General features: G+C 37.4%; 1 protein-coding gene across 18 annotated transcripts in view; it reads right to left on the reverse strand.

Moving 5' to 3' along the window:
- The window catches only part of ARID1B (AT-rich interaction domain 1B), a 410,221-nt gene that overhangs the window by 356,362 nt on the left and 30,643 nt on the right, over nt 1-23,216 (reverse strand). For all 18 annotated transcript variants that reach the window (XM_087939034.1, XM_087939114.1, XM_087939103.1 and 15 more), the window contains exon 2: nt 7,581-7,775. In XM_087939034.1, coding sequence (XP_087795160.1) covers nt 7,581-7,775 — 195 coding nt within the window. The remainder of the gene's footprint in view (nt 1-7,580; nt 7,776-23,216) is intronic.

Genomic DNA, 23,216 nt, shown 5'->3' on the forward strand with positions numbered 1-23,216 from the left:
AAGGGGTCGACTTGTTTAGGCATGCAGTATTTTTTGCCTTAAACAAGAGAGATCTGAAAAGTTGTGGGTGGAATAAGCCTGTAAAAACAGGTTGGTCAGGAACAAGGCCCTCATCCTCAGACATTCCCCTTTCTAAGGAGTCTGCTTCTGACAGGGACTCGTTGTCATGTATTGATCCTGATTCAATCTCTTCCATTTGATCAATTTGATCCACTTCTTCCTCCTCCTCCTCCTCCTCCTCCTCCTCAGTCGGCCCTTGGAAGGGGACCTTCCCTTGTAAATGTACCTGGGTATAGTGCTGCTCTGACCTGGTCAACAACCTCAGCGATTGGAAATCATAATCAGCGATCATAGGATATTCCCTGGTCATAACCGCATGTTGAAGACCTGCTGCGATTTCCTGGAGGATTGCCAGCTCCATCCAGGCCTTCATCCTCTCTGGAACTTCCTCTGGAAGAATGTTGTCCTGATGAAGACCAGCAGCCGTTGGAGTGAATGTAGCTTCGGGAGCCCTTTGCGTGGTTGGTGTCGCAGATACTTGGGCCTGTTGGCCTTGGGGAGCCAAGCTGCGCCTGTATGAGAGGGAGAGATCTAGGGGAGGAGGAGGGTGGGAAGAGGTAGACGGACCTGGACTGGAGGAGGGGAAGTCATGTGAGACCTTGTGCGCCTCCCGTGTGCACTTATCTGTTTTTGTAAACCTTTATGGCACCTGATGGCATCCCTTTCTGAAGTTTTAGATTTCCCTTTAGCCTGCTTAGGTTTGTGCTGAGATTTGGCTTTGACCTTCAAGGATGCGGTCTGAGAGCTGCTCCCGTCTGCCATTTCAATTGAAGTTGGAATTGCAGTATGCTTGTTATACAATGCAATACTGTGAAGGCGGTTGGCATGCCCAGGGGCCTGATCTGAGACAGACCAGTTGCCCTGATGATGTTTTTATTGCCCCCTTTCCTCTTTTTTTTTTGGAATAATACCTATCTATAATGAGTTGTATGTCAGTAATAATATTTTATTGATATTAAAATATTATACAGAAGAGAAAAGTATTATTATATTATATTATTATTGTTGTTGTTGATTATATAACCACCACTAATATTAATATATATATATATATATATATATATATATATATATATATATATGTATGTATATGTATATATGTATATGAATATTAATTAAGTGGCATGATGTTAAGTGCTGAGAAACCAAACAGCCAAATTGAGAACGCCTAAAGGCCCAGATTGATAAGGATAGAGGCCTTCCCTGCACAGGCGGACACAGCTTGGGTGCTCGCTGTTGTGCCGCTAAGTTGATTGGGCTGTGAGGGTTAAGCCAACAATTTAACTGTAAGAAAAGCCTTGAATGTAGAAAAAAACCAAGACGAGGGTATAATGGTCCCCAGTGTTCCTGAAGGGAACCTCTGCTCAGGACAGAGTTACCTCACACAGCACAAAATGGTATACAGGCGCGCGGCCACGGGGTCTTGTAAGAGAAGATGGCCTCTGGTCGTTAATTTTTTGGCATGCTCCCCAGCAGCAAACTCCCACCGTGTGAAGGAATAGCCTCCGATGGCTTTTCCTATAAGGCTAAACGGCGGGGAAGGGTGGAAGGCACTAAGCATTTGAATCCTCCACCCCAAGTGGCATTCAGAGGGGGAAGAAAAGCGATATGACTCTGTTGGGAGCAAAGAGCTCACGCCGATGTTTGGGTAAAAGAAACTCTGTGGCAATCTGTCGGAATGGCAGGATTGGTTGTGGGGAGGGGGTGTGGAGCAGCGCCAAAGCCTCCTGCCGCTTTGGGGCACGAATTGGCGCTTCCCTATAATGCAAGCGATCTCTGTAATGCGATCCAACGTCGAGAGATTGCAATGCAATTAGAAGGATAAAGGATTCTAAAGACAAGCTGATTAACTTTCAAACCTGCTAGCAAGGAAAGAATTTTTCCTGTTTCGGCCAAGGAAGAATCACAAGCACTGCCTCTCTCATGAGGCTGAGCCAAAACTTGGGAACACTGGGGAGGAGTCCCGTGGAGGAGGAGGAGCGTTCCACAAATTAAGCCCAGCCTAGACATGCAGAGACTGAAGCACCTCCCACTACTGGATGCTCTGAACAGCTCATGGGAGAAACATCACTTCATACTGAAAACTGAAATTTATTTTCTAGTATAGAATATAATATTTTTCAACTTGTAATATTTAAGAAAACATCTAATATTTATTTATGATTTAGCCCTTATAGGTAGACTAATATTGCATAAATGATACAGGAAATTAAGAGAGTGTCAAAACTTAACAAAAATTATAAACCAACAACTGGGGGAAATTAAATAGAAAGAATACCTTAAAGAAGTCACTCAATTTGAAATTGATGGCAAATTTTAAATAAAAATTTAAATTAAAAAACTGATGCTTTTGTTTATATCCACTCTGCAAAAGGAGAAAAATCGGCAAAAACACAAACCTAAACAAAAATGTATTGCTCCTTGAACATGCTTCACTGACTCATGATTGAGCTTTACAATTGTCTGGTTAAAGAAGAACATTTTGCACAGGCAAAAGAACCCAAACATATTTCCACTGAAGTTGTTCGTGCCTTCTCAAATGGATATAAAATTGAGTGACAAAAATGCATCTATCATGATAACTTTGCAAGATATATGCTAACTCTGACTTACTGCTACTAATTGTATACTTAATTACCAGGCCGGGATCTGCACAGAATGTTAACATATTAATTCTGCTCTTCTGAAAAGGAAGGGAGGAAATCCGAAGGAAATCAGTTTAGCAATTGCAGGTCCTGATGGTATCCATTAATGATTCTTCTGCTGTCATATGTACTGTGCAGATTTCTGTTTGCAACTGATCACAATTTTTTAATAAACACAATGACATAGTTTTTGGTAGATATTTAATGGAATAATTTCAACAACCGATTTACTCCAATGTATATAGAAAGACACAAGTGTCAGCTGTCGCCCTGATGCTATTTCCTGATACTATTGTGTCATCTAATTCAAACAATATTACTCTCTCAAGACAGCAAGCACTTTCTTTTTAACCGACAATTCCCTACATCAGTTTAGAGGAAGAAATCATTGTACTGTTTCTAGTTTCCATAATAATTCAATTGTACTGCTTTTGGGATTTTATTCAGTAAACATTGTCAATGACCACAGTTAAGATGTAGAGCTAAGCTACCATAAAGTTTCTTTCTTGTGTCAAATTTGATTCTGTGATTATCCGTAATCTATGCTCACCTCCCTCCATAGAGCGAATTATACTTAATGGAAAGGATAATTCCAAAGGAGACAATACAACATAAAACCTTATCCTGCTATGAGCAGCCTTTTTCAATTTAGTCAATGAGGCTTAACATCACACAGAAAGGGGGAAACACTAAACATTTCCCAGCAGTACAGACAGCATTAGTAACATACCCCTACTTAGAGAATCTTATACATAAAAATTTATAAGGCTGTGTAAATTCAGGCTTCTGCATAAGCCATGGAACAAATGGGGTAATTCTGTGATTATGTGTAATCTATGATTGCACAATTCTTAAGGTGGCCTTTTAAAAAGTCTTGTCCAATAATCACATTATTTCTTATTGTATAGCCTCATTTTTTATTATGATGAACCTTTGACTTGCTAAGGCAGATATCTTTAAGTAGACAATCTGCATGGTTGCAGCAATCCCTTACCTCCAATTCAGGATGTGGTGTTTGAGCTGTACATTACAGTATAAAAAGCATCTTTCTGTATTCTATTAAAGCAGCATCAGCATAAAGCAGATCCTAAGGAACTGAATACATTCTGATTTTTAAAAAAAATATAGATTAAATATTAAATTTCTTTCTTATTAAAGAGAGACTTTAAAATTAAATACTATCTGAACATTGTGGAAATGATACAATCTCATAAGAATGAATAAAAGGTTGTGTTATGTTCACACACACTGTGCAACCTACCAGCATGGACTCCTATTTCAGTATTGCATCTTGTGAAAATCATTCCCTTTTTGAAATCCCCATTTATTATTTTTACTGAATTAAGACAACAAACACACAGGCTGAGGCAGCTGTAATCCTAAAGATTATATAAATATGTTGCACTGTGTTCTGAATGAATGTGTTTTAGTGATCAAAATCTCTGTTTAAATCACTATCAGTGGAAAAGATGATTGAAATCATACCAGTGAGTTAAATCAGAATTTTTGCTTGATGATTTACTGTGTGTTCTAACTTTCCTACTGGAGCTTAACTCTTAAACTACCATTTCTGTTTCTTAGATTTGGATTTAGGTCTTTTTTTCAGAATATGGTCAACATGGAAGTACTTTGAAAAATCCCCAATCCTACCATATTGTCAATCTAGATTGCCTTGTCACCAGCTTTCCAACTGTTCAGAATAGATAGTTGTTATTGGGGTTATACATCCTTTAGCCCAAAATTACAAAATTAGGAGATGTATCCTTGCAAAGTGTATATAAAGTATTCATTTATTTTTATGCAACCACAAAAGATTCAGACACCTGCAATTTTTTATAGTTTTTCAATCTATAACAAATTAGAAATCATTTTGCTAATTTTTAAGAATGATTGGATTTCCAGAGATAAAAAATTAACAAATGTGTATGTTTTGAAATAACTAATTAATTTTTAAATATGTTAATGAGATCTGCTTTTATTACATCTTTATTTTGGATTATACTCGGAAGAGTAAACCAATATTTTTGATTTGAAAGTAACCATTGTCATTTCACAGAAAACATTCAAAACTGAAAATCAGCATGCCTTTCTTTAAGCAGATGGATAGTATTGGGCAATATGTCAAATTCTATTAAGTAGGCTCACAAATGTTTGGTATCCTTATTAAATGCTGATAACAGCACTTTCTAAGCATGCTTCCATATCACAAATAAAGAATTGTGGGATTTTTTTCTACAAATATGCCAAATACACACAAAAAACCCCAACATTTGATTTGAAAAGCACATATTCATATGGCTACAGAATATACTATAAAAAAGCAGTTTTCTGACACTTCAAAATATACTACATGTGTAAAATGAAAGACTTCAAATTCCATTCAGTTTTGTCATAATCCTTCTTTGCTCCACATTCTGCATATCTTCCACATCTTCTGAATTTTATATGCTAGATTTATATCCTCCCTGACTGCAGAAGCTCAAAGCTCAATATCTCCCTTCATTTTATCCCAACAAAATATGATGTGGGTTAGGCAATCAAGGAAGGATAGGGAGAGAAAAAAATTAATTTCTATTCTCATTTCCAAACCTCATTTCCAAACCTTAACCCAAGTTTCAGATTGCTAAAAACCCTTGATTTAGGCAAGTTCCTTTGTATGCCAAGTAAAATACAATAGAATAATACCTATTATGCAGAAGCTATATTGGCTGCCAATAAGCTTCCAAACCACATTCAAAGTGAATGCCTTATAGAATCCTATGTGATATAGCAGGGGTCATCAACCTACAGCCCACTACCAGGCCATGGCCAGTTTGGAAATGGCTACCCAAGTGGCAACTGGCGGATACATGTGTATAGCTCAAGTCGCGCAAGTGACAGGTTTGCCACACACGCAGCTCAAGTCACACGAGCGGCGGGCCTGTGCATGTACACATGTATCAACCCACCACTTGCACAGGCCAGTTTCCCTCTCCCTCCCTCCCCACATCTGGCTTCCAAGCCATAAAAGTTGGGGACTTCTGTGTTATGGGGTCTCCTTATCTTTATGAACTAGATGCTTCAGAGGAAATCTGCTCACCCAATGGAGTTTAGTTGGGAGGGAATCCTATGAATAACCACTTTTTGAGTATGAAGTCCATATAGTTTTATTACTGCAAGCTACTTAGAATCTGTTGAGTATAAATAAATACACACGTCTGGTTTTTTTCTTTAAAAAGTTGAATGCATTTATAAATCCCACATAACAATATCTGCACATAATAAAACCTCCCCAAGAACACAATTCTTAAAGCAATTTCCAGCTTAGTTTTCCTTGTAGACAACTGTCTCCACTGAAGATATCATCGGCATGTCTGCATTCTGAAATTTTAACACTGTTTATTTTTCATTTTGACATATAAAATATAAGCACTAAAGACAAGAACTGGATTAAAAGCTAAACATATGAAACTCTGGAGCCTGTCCAAACAAAATTATCCCTAGGTGTTGATGTCCATTTAATAAAAATTCAATGTTGTAATTATCTTTCTACTACTTCCCCAAAGAGTATTAGTACTCATAACCATATTTCTCATCCAATTATTCTTATGCTGCAAAAAGACAGATAGGGACAGTGGCCAATTGCTGCATCAAATCACTGCCTTCTAACAGATTTTTTTAAATAGTCTTTTTCCACAAGTAAAAAAAAGCAACACTACGCTTAAGATAGAAAATAGCAATACTCCTTTCCAAAAGAAAGGGCATTGTGGGATAAACCAGTAGTAACTTTAATTCAATTAAGAAATAAATGCTGCCTTTCTCTTTGTTTTCAAATAACAGCGAGGTTACTGTCTTTTAAAATCATTCACTTTCAATTACACTATTAAAAAACACCAAAATAAATTTCTTGCCATTATTTAATGAAGCTACCCATCTCCCACAAAGTAGTCACCTTTACTACTATACTCTTAGCAATCTAAACCTCAAGCAAATTGTATGTTAAGAAATTTATGAATCATGCATAGTCAACAAAACTCTGAATGCACAGCTAATTATTGAATATTCCATGCCAATGCAATAAATGTACCTGCTGGGCTGTTCATTATTTTCCATGTTTGCCAAATTTAACATCAAGAAATTTTTTTAAAGTAATTCTATTTAGCCCTATGCGGAAAGTGTTCTTTCCTAAAAAAAATGAATTTGTGAAAAGCACAGTCTTCAATAAACAGCCTAATCAGAGATTTACCAACATTCTCTAATCTTTTGATAGCTTTTATCTATTCTGCCATTTCAAAAACACAAATGGTTTTATCCAGGCTATCATACCACGAAAATGTAAGTAATTGACCTTCTTGAGACAACGGGAAAGAAAAAATTGACAATAACTGCACAACTCTAACCCTAGATTAAAATGAAACCACACATCTACATCCTTCTTGTTGGACATAAGAAAACCCCTCCTTGCTGTTTGAGCTGGAGGGAGAAAGAAGGATGCTGTAATGAATACACATGTAAAGCATGTACTATTTTTTATGTCTTCCAAGAACCTTATTGTAAATTGCAATAGTTGTTGTGCTGACCAATAGCATATTCATTTCAATCAATCTGCCCTCTTCAGTATTATTATTTATGGTGAAGAAATGACTTATGGCAGCTGAACAAATGAAAAAGATCGCAAATCCAGAGAATGCATTTGATGAATAATATATCCTCTTTTTAAATGGATACGTTCATCACTGGCAAAAAAAAAAATCTAAAAAGAAAACTAATAAATTACAAATTAGGTTTCTCTTTCTATTTCCCACTTCTAAATGAAGGATATGCTGAGAGAGCTATTGTGGACGAAGTATCACTTTACAGAACAAAAGCAGACAATCAGGAAGGAAGGTAACAAACCTGTTGCTGTGGATATTGCATTCCTCCCATGGAACCAGGAGTCCGGGCCTGCATTGCCATTGGAAAACGCTGGGGTCCTGGTGCCCCATATGACTGCCCTGGATATGGACTGCTGGGCTGGGACTGAGCATGTGGGCTGTTGCTGACTGCAAACAACTGAGGTCTTTTCATTACCATTGGATCCATTGGGTTGCCCTATTGATTAGAGTGGAAAATGATAAAAGCAATGTTTTAGTCCACTGCATAAATAATTTTGAAAATCTCTTGGCTGGTGCAGTTTCAAACAGTCTTCATTCTGAAATGAAATCTGCTTACATATTTAAAAAAGTTTAATTTTTAAACAGCAGTTTAGGTTCAAACATTATATAACTTAGTTCCACAGAAATATATTCATATAAGAGTCACAGCAATTACACAAGGATAAAACTCCTTAAGGATGCATCGTTAGCAATGGGAATATCTTACCAGACAACAGTTTACATAAATAATGTAACTGCTCCATCTTTTTTACCACTGTTCACAGGGTTTTATTTTTTCATTTTTTATTCCAAGTCAATAAGCAAATTATACAATATGGTTCACATCAAAAGTTTTTATTTTTGTTTTGAGTTTGGAAAATAATAATATCCTAGTTTTTGTTGGTGGCACATATAATACAGTTACAGCAAATCATCCCTTCCTTTTTATTTGATTTATATAGCTAACCACCTCACACAGAAACTCTGGGCAGCTCACATTAGGTAAAAGCAATGCAAAGCACAGTGCAATATTCAATAACATACATATCAGCTAATATTATTCAAATATGTAGTAAATGACACAAGTATTTTTAAAGTTTTCTCATTTCACAAAAAGTGAATGACAATATATGTTCCTTTCTATAGGCAATTAAATTATCCATAGTGTTTCTTAAACTGAGGAACGACCTGTTTCTATTTACTTTTTGTATGGAATTTAGTAATTCAACAAAAGTCAATACGTTTAGAGGAAAATAACAGAAAAAATGTGCATATCTACATACTCATATATATTCATATCTACAAACTCTATTTTTATCATTATTATAGCTGTTTTTAATAGCAATGGGTTTATAATTTAATGTGACACTTTAAATAGATCACAGTTTTCCATTATATGCTATTTTGCTGTTTTTCTTTTAACATGAACAAATATTCAAAAACTGATTTTCCTGTTTCTAATCATTGTTGCTAACTGAAACTTCACAACACTTCTATACTGAATTCGTTCAGGATTTGTTACCAATACAATTATGATGTGCTATTCGATGTGCTATACCAATACAATTATGATGTGCTATATGGACCATTGATTTCTGACTGATGGAATCCATAATTTGACTAATATTTTTTCTTGTACCATTTAACGTGCACTATTAAAGGTATGTTTTAATCATCTTGGATAGATACAACTCCAGGTATTTTCATGCAGACCATTGGCTGCCCCTTTGTTCTGCCCTCCACATGAGATTTATCATTTAGCAATATCACTTAGACTTGTATACAGGGGTGGGATCCGAAAGGTGTAACTATTGGTTCGGTGATTTTACATTTTGCGCATGCATGAGTGCTTTGTGTGTGTGCGTGTGTATATACCGTCATCATCTAGCTGCCTGGACAGCTGAGCAGCGCTGCACACAGGTGCGCAGCAGTTGAAAAAGCACTTTCTTCCTGCTTTTTCAACGGCAGCTGTGTCGCGCAAAGCAGCTGCAGTTGAAAACGCAGGAAATAAAGGTCAGGTAACAGCCCAGGCAGGTAGGTGGGCCAAAACAGCAGCAGACATAGAACCGGTTCTATATATGCTCTCTGTTTGCTGCTTTTCTGAGCAACCAGTTCTACAGAACTGGTAAAATCCTACACCTGCTTGTATACCACTTCACCTTGCTTTACAGCCCTCTCTAAGTGGTTTACACAGTCAGCATATTGCCCCTAAAAATCTGGGTCCTCATTTTACTGGCCTCGGAAGGATGGAAGGCTGAGTCAACCTTGAGCTGGTTAGGATCGAACTCCAGGCAATTGGCAGAGTCAGTCTACAATATTGCATTCTAACCATTGCGCCACCACGGCTCTCAGGTCTTATTTGGGACTTTCAGTGGTGTCTTTCCAAAGAAGCTAGAGTTTAAAAATTAAAAATGACAAGTTCATATCCACTTTGATTATCCACTACAGTTTATTGGTGGTCATGAAACAAGAATTTAAATTAACCATAAATTATTACGTTGTTAGGAATTGGATTTAGATGTATGGAGCTTGCACATACTCCTAATAATAAATTAAATTTACTCATCCAAACATAGCTTTGCTTTCTTGTCCTTTCTATGTTTTCAATATTAATTTGATTCAAATAAATTCATGCTACAATGATATAACCATAATCAGAAAATGGCTACTGGCATATTAAAAATGCGATTAGATCTTACTAGTATACTGCAGTTCATCTTAAAAATACAAAATAAGATTCTACAAAATTAAAATCAAATGAATTATAATAGTAATTATTGCAAATTTTTCAAAGACTCTATCACAAATTAATTATAAAAATTGCAACAGCTAAATTTGCATAAACATCAACACGTATGTGCTAGGAAAATATATTCCTCAGAAGAGATGTGCACTTATATATGAATAATTTCCTTCATGGAGATCTAGTCTGATGTAGTGATTAAGGCACCAGGCTAGAGACCATGGGTTCTGGTCCCATTTAGGCACAAAGCCAGCTTGGTGACCTTGGGCCAGTCACTCTGTCTCAGCCTTACAATGAAGGCAATGCCAAACCATCTGACAACTTGCCAAGAAAACCACAGGGACTTGTCCAAGCAATGGAAAGAAGCCAAACCTGATTTGAAGGCGGGTGCGGGGGTGGGGGGCAAGAGAATTATCACCATATCTATACCCAACAGTGAATGTTGGGTTAACTCATGAGTTAAAGCTAAAGATATGCAGTTGGTTCCTATTTACATAAGGGACTTTTCTCCCTGCAAAATACCAGTACAAATTCTCTGCAGATCTCCAGAGGTGCAATTATGGGACTTCACAGAGCAGAGAGGAGGTTACCAGTGATACATGTTCTGACTCTGGATGAACAATGTTTCACTAGTTCTTGACACTGCATTTGAAAAAGTATAGAAACTGGATCAGATTCAGACAACGGAAACAAAAACAAGAGATTAGAAACTGAAGTCCTATGAAAAGAGACCGAGTGAAATGGGAATATTTAGCTTTGACAACAGAAGACTGAGAGGAGATATGACACCACCCTTCAAATACATGAAAGAACATCACACAGCACAAGGTCAAGATCTGTTCTGCACTTTTCAAGTGTGCAGAACATGAAATAATGGATTAAAGTTGGAAGAAGGCAGATCTTATTTGAATTTTTTTTTTAAAAAAAAAAAACCTTCCTAACTGGAATGATAGCTTGACAGTGAAACCAATTACCAAGAGAAGAGGTGGGCTTTCCTCTGTGTTCAAAGAAAGAAAACCCAGAAAAAACTACATTGGTTTGTTGAGCTGAGCAGTGGGTTTGACTTGATGACCTAACTTGCCTCCAACTCCAATGATTTTATTGCACTACATGGCCATAATTGCAATGAGGAGGTTTTGCCATATTTCTCCCAGGACTTTTAGAACTGTGGAGCAGTGGAGAGAGATACATCTTAAAATATTAAATAGAAATCTATATCTTTCCTCAGTCTAAATTGATGGCCTTTATAAAATAAAGCAATGAAATTAAATGTCACTTCCTCCAGTTGCATGTTATACATTTATTCTAATCTTACTTTTAAAATACTGGGGTTAGGGTATCAACCATTCACAGGTAATTTACTATACGTTGGATAAATCTGTGATGGGCATAAAGCAAACAAATCACAATCAACCTCTCCCATCCCTTTTTAATGAACTACATACGAGTTGGCTTTTTGCAGTGCCATTGTAAGGGCACATAGAGGTTACAATAACACTTAAACCCCAATTACTCACATTTATCCCACCTGACGGCTGAAAGAATTCTAGGACTGAGAAAAACTAATTACAGTACTTGGTTTTCTTGTTGTATATAATGTTACTGCATTATTTAAGAGTAAGTTATAGGACCTTGCACTGTGTTCCCCTATCTGCGTCCCTACTTCTAGTTTATTTTTAATCCTGACTTTCTGTTACCTTGCACCCATCACATCAAAGTCCTCTTGAAATCGATATAAAAAAACCTTCATCCATAAAGGAACAATTATTCTATTTTTTTATGATTATATCTGAAAGTTTTACTTTGGGTTTCTTGACTTACATTTCAGGCGTTTGGAACATTTGATTGCTTTTTTTCCCCCCAGTTGCTCACAAAAAACAATGACAAATCCTTTGATTACCTACCAGGACTATGCCAGCTGCATTCCCATATCTCCCCCAAAGGCTGTTCCTGAGGATGAAGGGAATCTGTGGGAAGCTGCCCAATGGAACATATGGTTGCAACAGACAAAGAAACTGCGAGGAATTCTATCCATGAAGCATTAGTAGAAGTACCCAATGTTTTTATTCTACTATAGAATACATTTCATTATTTTGATACATTATGTACTATTTCTTACGCTTCTGTGCAACATGGAGAGGTTTTAAAAGTTCATTTTTAAATAAAAATGAAAGGCAATACAGAAAGCTCCAATGGAAAATGGAAAACTCCAATAACATTGTTTAACTATGATATATCCCACTTCAAGAGGCTCATATCTCTATTCATAGTAGGTTTTTTTTAAAAAAAAACTTTATCTAAGAAATACATTTTCTCATAATTTACTTTGCTGTAAACCAATATAATTCAACTATGCCTAACAGCTACAGCTGCATGAAGATAAACTGCCTAAAAGCAACACATTTTAAGTAAATCATGAGCCCTGCCCTCGTTGCAAGCAAGTTCCCCTAGGGAACCTGCACAGATTCACAATATACACTCAGCATTTTGATTTCCAGATTTAAAGTCAAAGCGCTAGATTAATGTTCATAACGGTTTGAATAAGAGCCTAAGCTGAGGGCTTGCAAGAGATGAAAGATAGAGAATAAAGCAAATAAAGAAATGTTAGGAAATAGTTTCCAAGTATAAACTGATATGTTCTTCCAGAATGTTTCCCTATGATTCTACCTATATTTATACAATATATAAAATTGACTTTGTCCTACAAGGAGATGCATAAAAGAATGAATCAAAACTAACTGAGGCTGATGATGGCTAGTCAGTATTGAGATCTAGTTTTTAATTCTTTGAATGCAATGTAGCTCAGGATCTGCAAGACTGATGCCTATAATTTAGAGGTATTGTTTTGCTACTGATAAGAGTAGAAAAGAAAATGTCCAGCATCCACACTGTTTTCAGTTATGCCGGTTATCAATAACAAGTCCAATATTGCAGATTATGTCCTTGTTTCTGCATCTAACAAGTTCTGTGATATACTCAGTGAAGAGATGGGCAATGTGTGATACTTAGATATGGTTTGGTTTCCAACAGCTCTTTCTTGTGCAGCCAATAGCAAGGGATGACAGAAATTCCAATGCTGCATCATCTCAATGGCCATATGCTGCACATTCCTGCCTCAGCATTATGTCGGCTTTTCAGACCGAATATTCGCAATCCAATAGGCATAAGCTACAAAGAGAGGGGGATTAAAATGTGGCCATGTGATTGAAGTTGCAATCTTGACTTTGACACTGCTGCAGATGACCCTAGGGACACAGCCTCCCTGTCTTTAATAGAACTCACATAAACATTGAGAAGAGCAGCTACCTGAGACACTGTCTGCTGCCAATCTGGACCGTGAAAGGGCAACACATTCCATTTAAAGCAGCCTTGAAATATTATAGAAAACAATTTGCCCTGTTAATAAGTTTTGAAGTCGGAGGTGGGGAAAAACGTTAGAGATTAGGTCGTGCTGGCTTTCACATTGTGGAAGGGCAGGTACAAAAATACATCCACTACTTTCTACAGTTATATATTAACGTAGAAAAAAATGTATGCTGGCCATATATTCTCTGCATTTATGGCAAATTATTAATCAAGTCCCACCTGAAACAATTTGTTAAATTGATTTTAATCACTCGGCCTCTCATGTGAAGCTTTGTATAATCAGCATTTCATTTACAAAATTAATTGCCTGATTGATTCTCAAGAGGCAGTAGCTGTCATTACACTGCTGTCATAACTTTTGAAAAGGGGTGTCACAGCATGGAATTCTGACAGTATGAAAAGCATTGCTATTTAAAACTGAGGGTGGGGGTTAGAATACATGCCATGGCTTTACCAAGTAGTTTTCTAGGCTGAAAGAAAGTTTTGTTTATATTATTTCTCTCTCTCCTTCTCCCTCCTTTGCCCCCTACTTGCTCTCTCAAGCTCTCCCCCGCCCCAACAGTTTTAGTCAGACTTGTGACTCCTATCCTCCACTCAGTGAATTAATTTACCAAACTACTATTCAGCATTTCTTACTGTGAATCACTGTCAATTTAAGTCAATTATGCCATGCCTTTTCTGGATGTATATAATGAGGCTGCTGGTAGATGGGGTGGGAGGGGATTGTCAGCCGATCAAAGGTCACTGTTAAGGCTGCTGATTTTGCATTATTAAAAAAAAACGTTTTCTTTAACTTCACAACTTTTTATATTGATTTTAACTGCCCAGCTGTTTCCTTCTAATAAAAAGGATTGTATGTGGATGCACACTGTATTCAAAGGATGCACGCTGTATTCATATGGAACTAAACTTATTTCTTTTCCTTCCTTCCTTCCTTCCTCCCTTCCTTCCTTGAATCGCAAACAGATCCCTTGAACCACCACTGTGTCATATGTTTGCAGTCCCAGACAACATCACCCAGAGGACAAAAATTATTCTATGACTATACTACTGTTCCATAACATGGAAGAAATAAGAATTTTGTCTCTTTTTCAGCTGCAGTAGTCTCTCTCTCTCTCTCTCTCTCTCTCTCTCTCTCACACACACACACACACACACACACACACACACACACAGATACATAAATACATATACATACATACATACAGTGTTTCTCCAATAATACGACCTCCCCCAATAGGAAGACCCAGCATGTTTTCTAGGCATAAACTCAAATTAAGCCCCTCCCCACAAATTTAGGCCTATTTTAAAACATGCAAAATGGGGGAAGGGCGGGGCGACTTGCCATTAGGAGCGCCCCGCGGGCAGCAATTCCTCAACACCAGCTGCTCCTAATGGGCGATCATGGCAGAGCGCGGAGAGCTCCCTACTCCTGCCAAGCACCTTTGCGGCAGACCCAAGACCTTCAGTGCCCGCCGCTGTTGATTTCCCTTCTGCCCATGCCGCCGCCGCGTTTGGAGCTGCCACTTCCATGTTTGGAGCACCACTGCTGTTTGGAGCACCACTGCTGTTTGGAGCTACCGCTTCTGCATTTGGAGCTGCTGCTGCATTTGGAGCTGCCACTTCCACATTTGGAGTGCTGCCGCTGTTTGGAGCACTGCTGCTGTTTGGAGCTGCCGCTTCCACATTTGGAGCTGCCGCCACATTTGGAGCTGCTGCTTCCGCGTTTGGAGCACTGCCGCTGTTTGGAGCACCACCACCATTTGGAGTGCCGCTGCCACTCCAAACACGGCGGCAGCTCCAAGCACGGAAGTGGCAGCTCCAAACATGACAGTAGTGCTCCAAATGACGGTGGCACTCCAAATGGCAGCGGCACTCCAAACACGGAAGCAGCAGCTCCAAAAGTGGCGGCGGAATGGGCAGAAGGGAAAGCAACAGCGGCAGGTGCCAAAGGTCTTGGGTCTGCAGCAAAGGTGTTTGGTGGGAGTAGGGAGCTCTCTACGCTTCACCATGATCACCCGTTAGAAGCGGCTGGTGGCGAGGCTGCCCACAGGGCGCTCTAGATGAGGATGCAAGGGGGGGAATTAAGTCACCCCTGAAAAGATGGCCTAGCCGTTTTTTCGGGGCTCAAAAAAATATAAGACCCGGCCTTATTTTATGAGAAATACGGTACATACATACATACATACTGTACATACATACATACACACATTATGCAACTTTCAAAGATATTTATGGGAACTCATAAAAAATAAATAAAGAGGAACTGGGCTTTGTTAGAGACTAAGTAAGAACAATGTGGAAGGCAACAACAAAGATTCTCATTACTTATGCTTACCAATGTTTATTAAGTGTCCCAGGTTAATTTTACATTTCTAGAAGGCAGTCTAATTTCTCTGTTAAATAAAAGAAACATAAAACTCTTTTCAATGACTGCTAACTAATAAAACTTGCCCTGAAGCATCCTAAGGTCAATGACTACATAGTGAGGTTTGCCAGAAGGAATTTTCACATTGTGTCAGGCTGCTGAATCTCCAGCTAAACACAAACTTTTGGGATCAAGTTTTGGTAGCAAAGTTTGTTTTTGTATGTACATTTTTCATCCTTATTTTACTATCCATAAGAGATAGCATCTAAAAAATTGTTACTGAAATTATCCTTTCCTTAAATCATCTTAGTCTGGATTAATTTTTTGGAGATTTGTTTGAATTAATCAGCAATGAAATTAAACTATAAACCACTTAAATAGCACAAATATAATAGTCTATAACAGGAACCTACAGCTCTGGAGCCACATATGGCTCTTTCATCCTTTTGCTGTGGCTCCCTGACGCCAGTCAATGCCACTATTTTGAGAGGAGTTGGTCGTGGGGAGAAAGCATAGCATGCCAGGAGGAGACTCTATGGCAAGGGGCAGGTTTTCCAGTCGTCTTCACAATTAATAGGGCTTTCAGTTAGGACAGGTAGAGGAAAAAGGACACTGCGCCAGGAGGAGACTCTATGGTGGGGGGACTGGACTTCCATTCAGCTCCAGAATTGAATGGGGGGTTTCCGATTAAGACCTTTGTGGCTCCTGATATTTTCTTTTCTGTGGGAAACAGGTCCAAATGGCTCTTTGAGTGTTTAAGGTTGCCGACCCCTGGTCTATAAAATAAAGTACCTCACAAAGTATCTTCTGCTATTATTCCAATAATATTATTTCATAAAACATGAAGAAAAACTAATTCTTCAGAAAAAAACAATGTTGTAAATAAATTTTTACACAAACCTAGGATTATTACATAAATATTGGGTTAAAAAACAAGAAGCCTATTAATTATTTTTTACTTTGGGAAGCTAAATTATTAATCACTCAGCATTGGAAACATTTGGATAATCTATAAATTGAATAATAGCACTGCAAAACCTGGTCATTACTACTCAAAAAAGTATCAGATAAAGTTAAAGTTCATAAGAAATCACAGAATAATATCATCAGTATCAAAAGGGATCCAAGAAGTCACCAAATCCATCCTAAAACATTAGGCTACAGAATTCACCACAAGATTTCTGATACATTACTTTGTTGGAAAATCTTCAAAGATGCAGTATGTTTTAAATAAATAAATGTCACTAATAGGTGAAATTGTACTGTTAACAATACTGTTGTTAACAATACTGTTACTCTCAAGCCATTCTTTCTAATGTCTGATCTATATCTATATTCTTGTAGTTTCTTCCCAATAACTGTAGTTTAACCTGCTGAAGCAAGTGTGAATAAGTCTGAAGCATCTACAATGTGACTGCCTTTCAAATATGGAAGACAGCCATCATATCCCTTCTCAACTTTTGCTTCTGCAAGCTATACATCATGGATGTCAAACTTGCCGCATCATGTTGCCGTCATGTGATGTTTTGTGACGTTTTTCCCTTTTGTAACGCTGGAAGGGCATGGGCTGTGTGTGATGCATCCGGCCCATGGGCTGCCAGTTTGATACCCCTGCTATACATAACTAGATATTTTAACCATTTCTTACAGGATTTGGTTTCTAGTCTTTACACAATCTTGGTATCCCTTCTCTGACAAGCTCCATTTTATCCTTGTCCTTTTTTAATTGGCATTGTAGAACAGACACAATTCTCCAAGTAACACCTGACCAAGGCAGATTACAGCAGATAATTTCTTCCTGCAATCTGGAGTCTCTGCTGCTCTCCTCCTAATATTCTTCAAGATGTTGTTGGCTTTCTTCGCAGCTGCATTACACTGCTGGGACATGTTGAACTTGTGATCCACCAGTACCCTAAATCTTTCTCCTATGTGCTGCTTGAGCCAGATTTCCCCTATTCTGTATAAGTTCCTTTTGTTGTTCTTATCATCGATTACATTTCCCCTATACACTTCAATCTATTTGTTTCTTGGTGTTCTAGCCTTTCTGAAGGTTTTCCCTCTCTTCTCAAGTATAAGCAGTCTTCCTAGTTTATATTATCTGCAAACTTGGTAAATATTCCCTCAACTCATTATCATTTGTAAACACACTGAACAGCACTGGGCGCAGAACAGTGCCATCCCATTCAAGATGGCTCTCCAACTAATTTGACACCATTTATAACTTAGCTTTGAGTATGCTATTTGAGCCAATTATGGATCTAACTAAAAATTGAGTTGTCACCCCGTATTTGATCATTTTATTAATAAAGATGCTATTAGACACTGTCAAAAACCTTGCTAACGATATATTTATATTAATGTCCTTTCTCAAATCAACTAGTCTAGTAACTCTATCATTAAATAAAATCAAATTAATCTGACATCCTTTGTTTGGTGTAAATCCATGTTTGCTGCTGTTAATTAATGAATTCCTATCTAAATGCTCAAAGACATACTACCTGATAATCTGCTCAAGAACGTTGCCTGGGACTACTGTCAAGCACATAGGCTTGTATTTTCTTGGATCTTCTTCATCATTTTTTTGAAAATAGGAACAACATTAGGTCTTTTCCAATCTTCTGGAACTTCACCTGTTCTCAAAAAATTCTTGAAGATTACAGAGAGTTGCTTCTGTAACTACCCCTGCTAGTTCCTTCAATACCTTAGGGTTAATTCATGTGGCCCTGGAGATTAACCAGGGGTGGGTTTCTACCGGTTCTGTCCACCTCTGTAGAACCAGTAGCTCTGAAGATCAGCAGACACAGAACCGGTTCTATGTCTGCTGATGTTTTTGCCCACCCGCACACCTGGGCTCTTGCCTGATCTTTATTTCCTGATTTTTCAACTTCAGCTGCCGAAAGAAGCACAGCTGCAGTTAAAAAAGCAAGAAAAGAGGGCTGTTTCTTTTTTTTTTTAATAAACTTTATTAGTTTTACTTTTTAAAAAACAACGACAACACAGCTACAAAGTATATACAACAAAAAGACGAACAGGTCTTGGCATGGGCCAAGAGGGAAAGAGAGGAAAGCTTGAGAGAGGAAAGAGGAAAAGGGAAGGGAAGGGTGGGGGAGGAAAGTGGGGATAACAGAAGTAGAGAAAACAATTATAATAAAACCATATTTTTGTGACTGTCTGTAAGGTCTTTTCTTCTTCCAGACTATCGTCGGCAGTGCTTTTCTTTATCTCTGCCTCGGAGGCCTCGGCCTTAATTTTCTTAGAGGTGATCTATCTTTGATTAAGCCAAATGTACAAAGGATTCCAATTGCTATAATAGGTTGAAGATTCTTTATTTTTTAATGCTTGGGTTAGTTTGTCCATTTCGGCACATTGTAAGATTTTCTGAATAACCATAAGATCAGTGGGGATAGAGGGTAGTTTCCAGCACTGGGCAAATGCCAGTCTGGCAGCGGTTAAGATGTGGATTGTAATATACTTTGACTTTTTGGATATTTGTTTATCAAAAATTCCTAGAAGGAAGGACTCTGGTTTGTACTCAATTTGTTCCATGGTTATTTCCTCTAGCCAGTGCCTAATTTTTTGCCAGTACTTCTGGGTTTCCTTGCATGACCACCACATGTGAAAGAAGGTACCTTCTATGTGTTGACATTTCCAACACTTGGGGCTCGTGTTGGGGTGCATCTTCGCCAATCTCGAAGGGGGCAGGTGCCATCTATAAAACATTTTATATAAGTTTTCTTTATAAGCTGCTGATTTCGTGATCTTAATGTTCCTGTTCCAGATCTTTTCCCATTCTGCTAGGGTAATGCTCCGACCCACATTTCTGCTCCACGCAATCATATTTCCCTTGACAATTTCTTGTTCTAGTTCTGTTTCTAATAAATATTTGTAAAATTTAGATATATTTTTTTACTTGGTCCTAGTAGAATTTTGTCTAGGGTCTGTAATTTATTGTAGATTCAATTCCTTAATGTCTTGTTTGTATTTACTATGAATTTGAAGGTACACCCACTGATCAATTATAAATCCTCGCTCTTGCAGTTCTTGTCGTGTTTTCAATTTTCCTTGTGGGTCTAATAAATTTTCGTACTTAATCATTTTGGTTATATCCAGATTATTAGGGTGTACTATCGCTTCCATTGGGGATAGCCAAATCGGTATTTTTAAATAAAGCTTTTTACGTACTTTTTTCCAATTAGTTAATAAAGAGTCCCTGATAAGATGCCTATGGAAATATGATTGCCTGGGTTTCCCAGATTCCCACAGAAAGGCATGCCATCCTTTCTGCATATCGTGGCCTTCTAATACTAGTGTTCTTTTGTTGGTTAGGTTCACCCAATCCTTTATCCATAGGAGGGTGGCTGCCGTATGATATATTTCCCAGTTTGGCAAGGCTAACCCTCCTCTGCAAGAGGGCTGTTTCAAAGGCTGCTTCTCTGCACGCAGCATGTTGATGACAATTTACTGGCGCACGGCTTGCAGCGTGCAGGGAAGCTCGTAAATCCCGAACCAGTAGTTAACCCTGTCGTATCCCACCCCTGAGACTAACTTATTTACATTAGCTAGCTTCCTTCACTTGCTCTTTGCTTATCTTGAGCTTTAATTTATCCCTCTTCCATGTCCCCATGAGGGACAACTGAGGCCTTGTTTCCCTGAGATAAAACACATAAAACAGATGCGACACAGGAGTTGAGAAATCTATCTTTTCATAATTCACCTTAACTATTGCACCATTCTGTCTCTGCAGAAGACCTATTGTCTCCTTGACCTTGCTTTTGCTTCTGACATATCTGAAAAAACCCTTTTCTGTTGTTTTTGACATCCATTGCTAGCCTAACCTGGTACTGGACTTCTAGCTTTTTTCATGTTAGTCCTGCAGTTTTTGCCTACTGCTTTGTACTGCACTTTGGATATACCTGTGTATTCATTTTTTGTACATTTCCTTTTTTTCTTTCAAGCAATTGATAAAGTTCGATGTGGATCCAGTTTGGTCTCTTTATATGTCTACCTTTATTTCTTTTGGTATGAATTGTGTTTGTACCTCTAGACTCTTCTTTTGAAGAAGCTCCAAGCCTACTTGATTATTTTTCTCCTTTTAGACATCAAACCATTGTGTTCTTCACACTATTCTTCTGAGTCCCTTAAAGTCTGCTCTTCTGAAGTCCAAAACTAAAGTTTGACTGCTTGAATTTCTCCTTTCTGAGCTATCTGAAATTCCAGGAATGCCAGGTAACTTTACTTCCCCAACCATTTCCTCCTCATTCATGAGAATTAGCCATGGTGCAGATCACTTTGTTTCCTCTTCTCCCTTTTGACAAATGAAATTGTCTGTGAGAGGATAAGAATTTCTCAGACCTATAACGGTCTCAGCTACAACCCCCCATAGTCACTAAGGCTTCCTTGATAATTAGATCATATGGCACAGAAAGGTTTCATCATTTTCTTCATTTGCCGCAGAGGGCTACAATAAATTCCCACAGTTGTATTCTTTTTATTTCTCTTTCCTTTTATTTTTGCCCAGGCACTTTCAAAACCTGATTTTTCCTAAGTCCATGTTTTCCTCATAAGCCAACATCCCATCCTTTTTGTTGAGCCTTCCTCTTCTTAAGTTGTAGCTTTCTGGTACTGTATTCCACTCAAGTGTATAATGTTTCAGTAATATCTATGACATCATTTTTATGTTCTGGCTCTTCTGTTTCCTGTACTTTGCTGTTACATAAAGATACTTAGTCTGCAATTGGCCTTCCTTATTAACCCGACTCTTGTATTTTCTTGGCCATCCCCCCCTCCCCCCGCCGTGCCTTACCTACCCTTCTTTTTCTGGTTGTATGACTACTTCTCTGTCCTTACATGTTATCTATGTAGTCAAATCTGGTGTTTTACTACTCTCTCCACTTTGAATCAACTTAAACTCTCTTGATGAATGTGACAAGGTGCCTGCAAATATATCCCTTCCCTGTCTTTATAAGATGTAACCCATTTCTTGCATCAGTTCTTCTTGCAGATAAATCAATCCATGGTCAAGGAAGCCAAATCCTTTTCAATGACACCATCTACACAGCCAGTTGTTTACTTCTAGGATCTTATTTTCTCTTCTTGTATATCTGTTTATTGCAAGGATAAATAAAAAAAACCCAACTTATCCTTCCAAATCTTTCACCATTACCATATGTTGAAGAAACAGGATGGTGAACTAACATTCTATACAATCTAGAGGGAACACATTTATTTTATAAACAATATTATGTCTTCTGTTACCTCACAGGAGGTATTGTGGATCCATGTTTGTGAAAATTAAAGTATAACTGTAAGACACTAGAAAATGCTAATGCAAAGTAAACCTTATAAAGTGCCAGTCAAAATGTATTGATAAATGGTAAATAGAGATAGATGATAGATAGATAAATAGATAGATAGATAGATACAAACAGATGATTGATGGATATAAATTTAGATAGTTATATAAAATAATGCTCCAGTTTTACTTGTTGTTCTCTATGCATAAGGCTAAAATTTGTAACAATTTTCAAATGTTAATTTTAAGAGAACTTTTAAGCCACTCTGAGAAACAAAAAAAGAAACAGTATTATTCCCTTACAACTAAATCAAAAGTATAAAAATGTTAAAACTCAGCTTGAAAAATACTTTCTATACAATTTATAGTCTTTATACAAGCCTTTAAATAGGTCAAGAATGGGTGAGACTAGATTTTTAGACATTGTTTAAAATGTTCAGCTCTTAGATAATTAGGTTCTTTTAATTCCTGGGTCAATGTACTATTAAAAGCAAAATAAAAGATTTAGATAATATATATCACTAGTTAAATATTTTTAAAGCACTTTAGAAAATAACATTGGAAAACTGATTTATGCATATCGAAAACTTCATTTATAACAGATCTTATTTGTAATGGAATGTTTTCCAGGTATTGTTTTACAATTCTGATTATAACTTACAAAACTTATTTATTAAATAGCTTTTCTTAGACATGCAAAGCTGTTAATTTGTTCCAACTAAATCATGTTTGTCTGGAAAGATTATACTGCAATGATGGATTAGCACTCTGGATTTCATATAGATTTTAGAATTTAAAAAGTCTAATGTTATTCAGTTCAACATACTTACATATATAGACTGGTCACTCATGTCATAAGCAATGTCATGCATAATGAACACATATATATACAATGTTCTATCCTTGCACATAATCCATGCATCAATCACTTCTATGCATCAATTCATATTTTTCTTCTGTTACTTCTCACCTCTTTCTTTTTGAAGATTTCATCAGCTCAATAAAACCACAACTTCCTCTGTCTTTTCCTTCATCTCAATTCATTTATTGTTGCTTCATATAATTTACTTTGCAATTCTTTCATACTGATCACTGTTTTATCTTCAATCCACATTTATTCAGCATCCAT

This window comes from Pseudonaja textilis, chromosome 1, assembly GCF_049901715.1.
Source record: "Pseudonaja textilis isolate UNSWEBS1 chromosome 1, rPseTex1.2, whole genome shotgun sequence".
In the NCBI taxonomy this organism is placed as follows: Eukaryota; Metazoa; Chordata; class Lepidosauria; order Squamata; family Elapidae; genus Pseudonaja; species Pseudonaja textilis.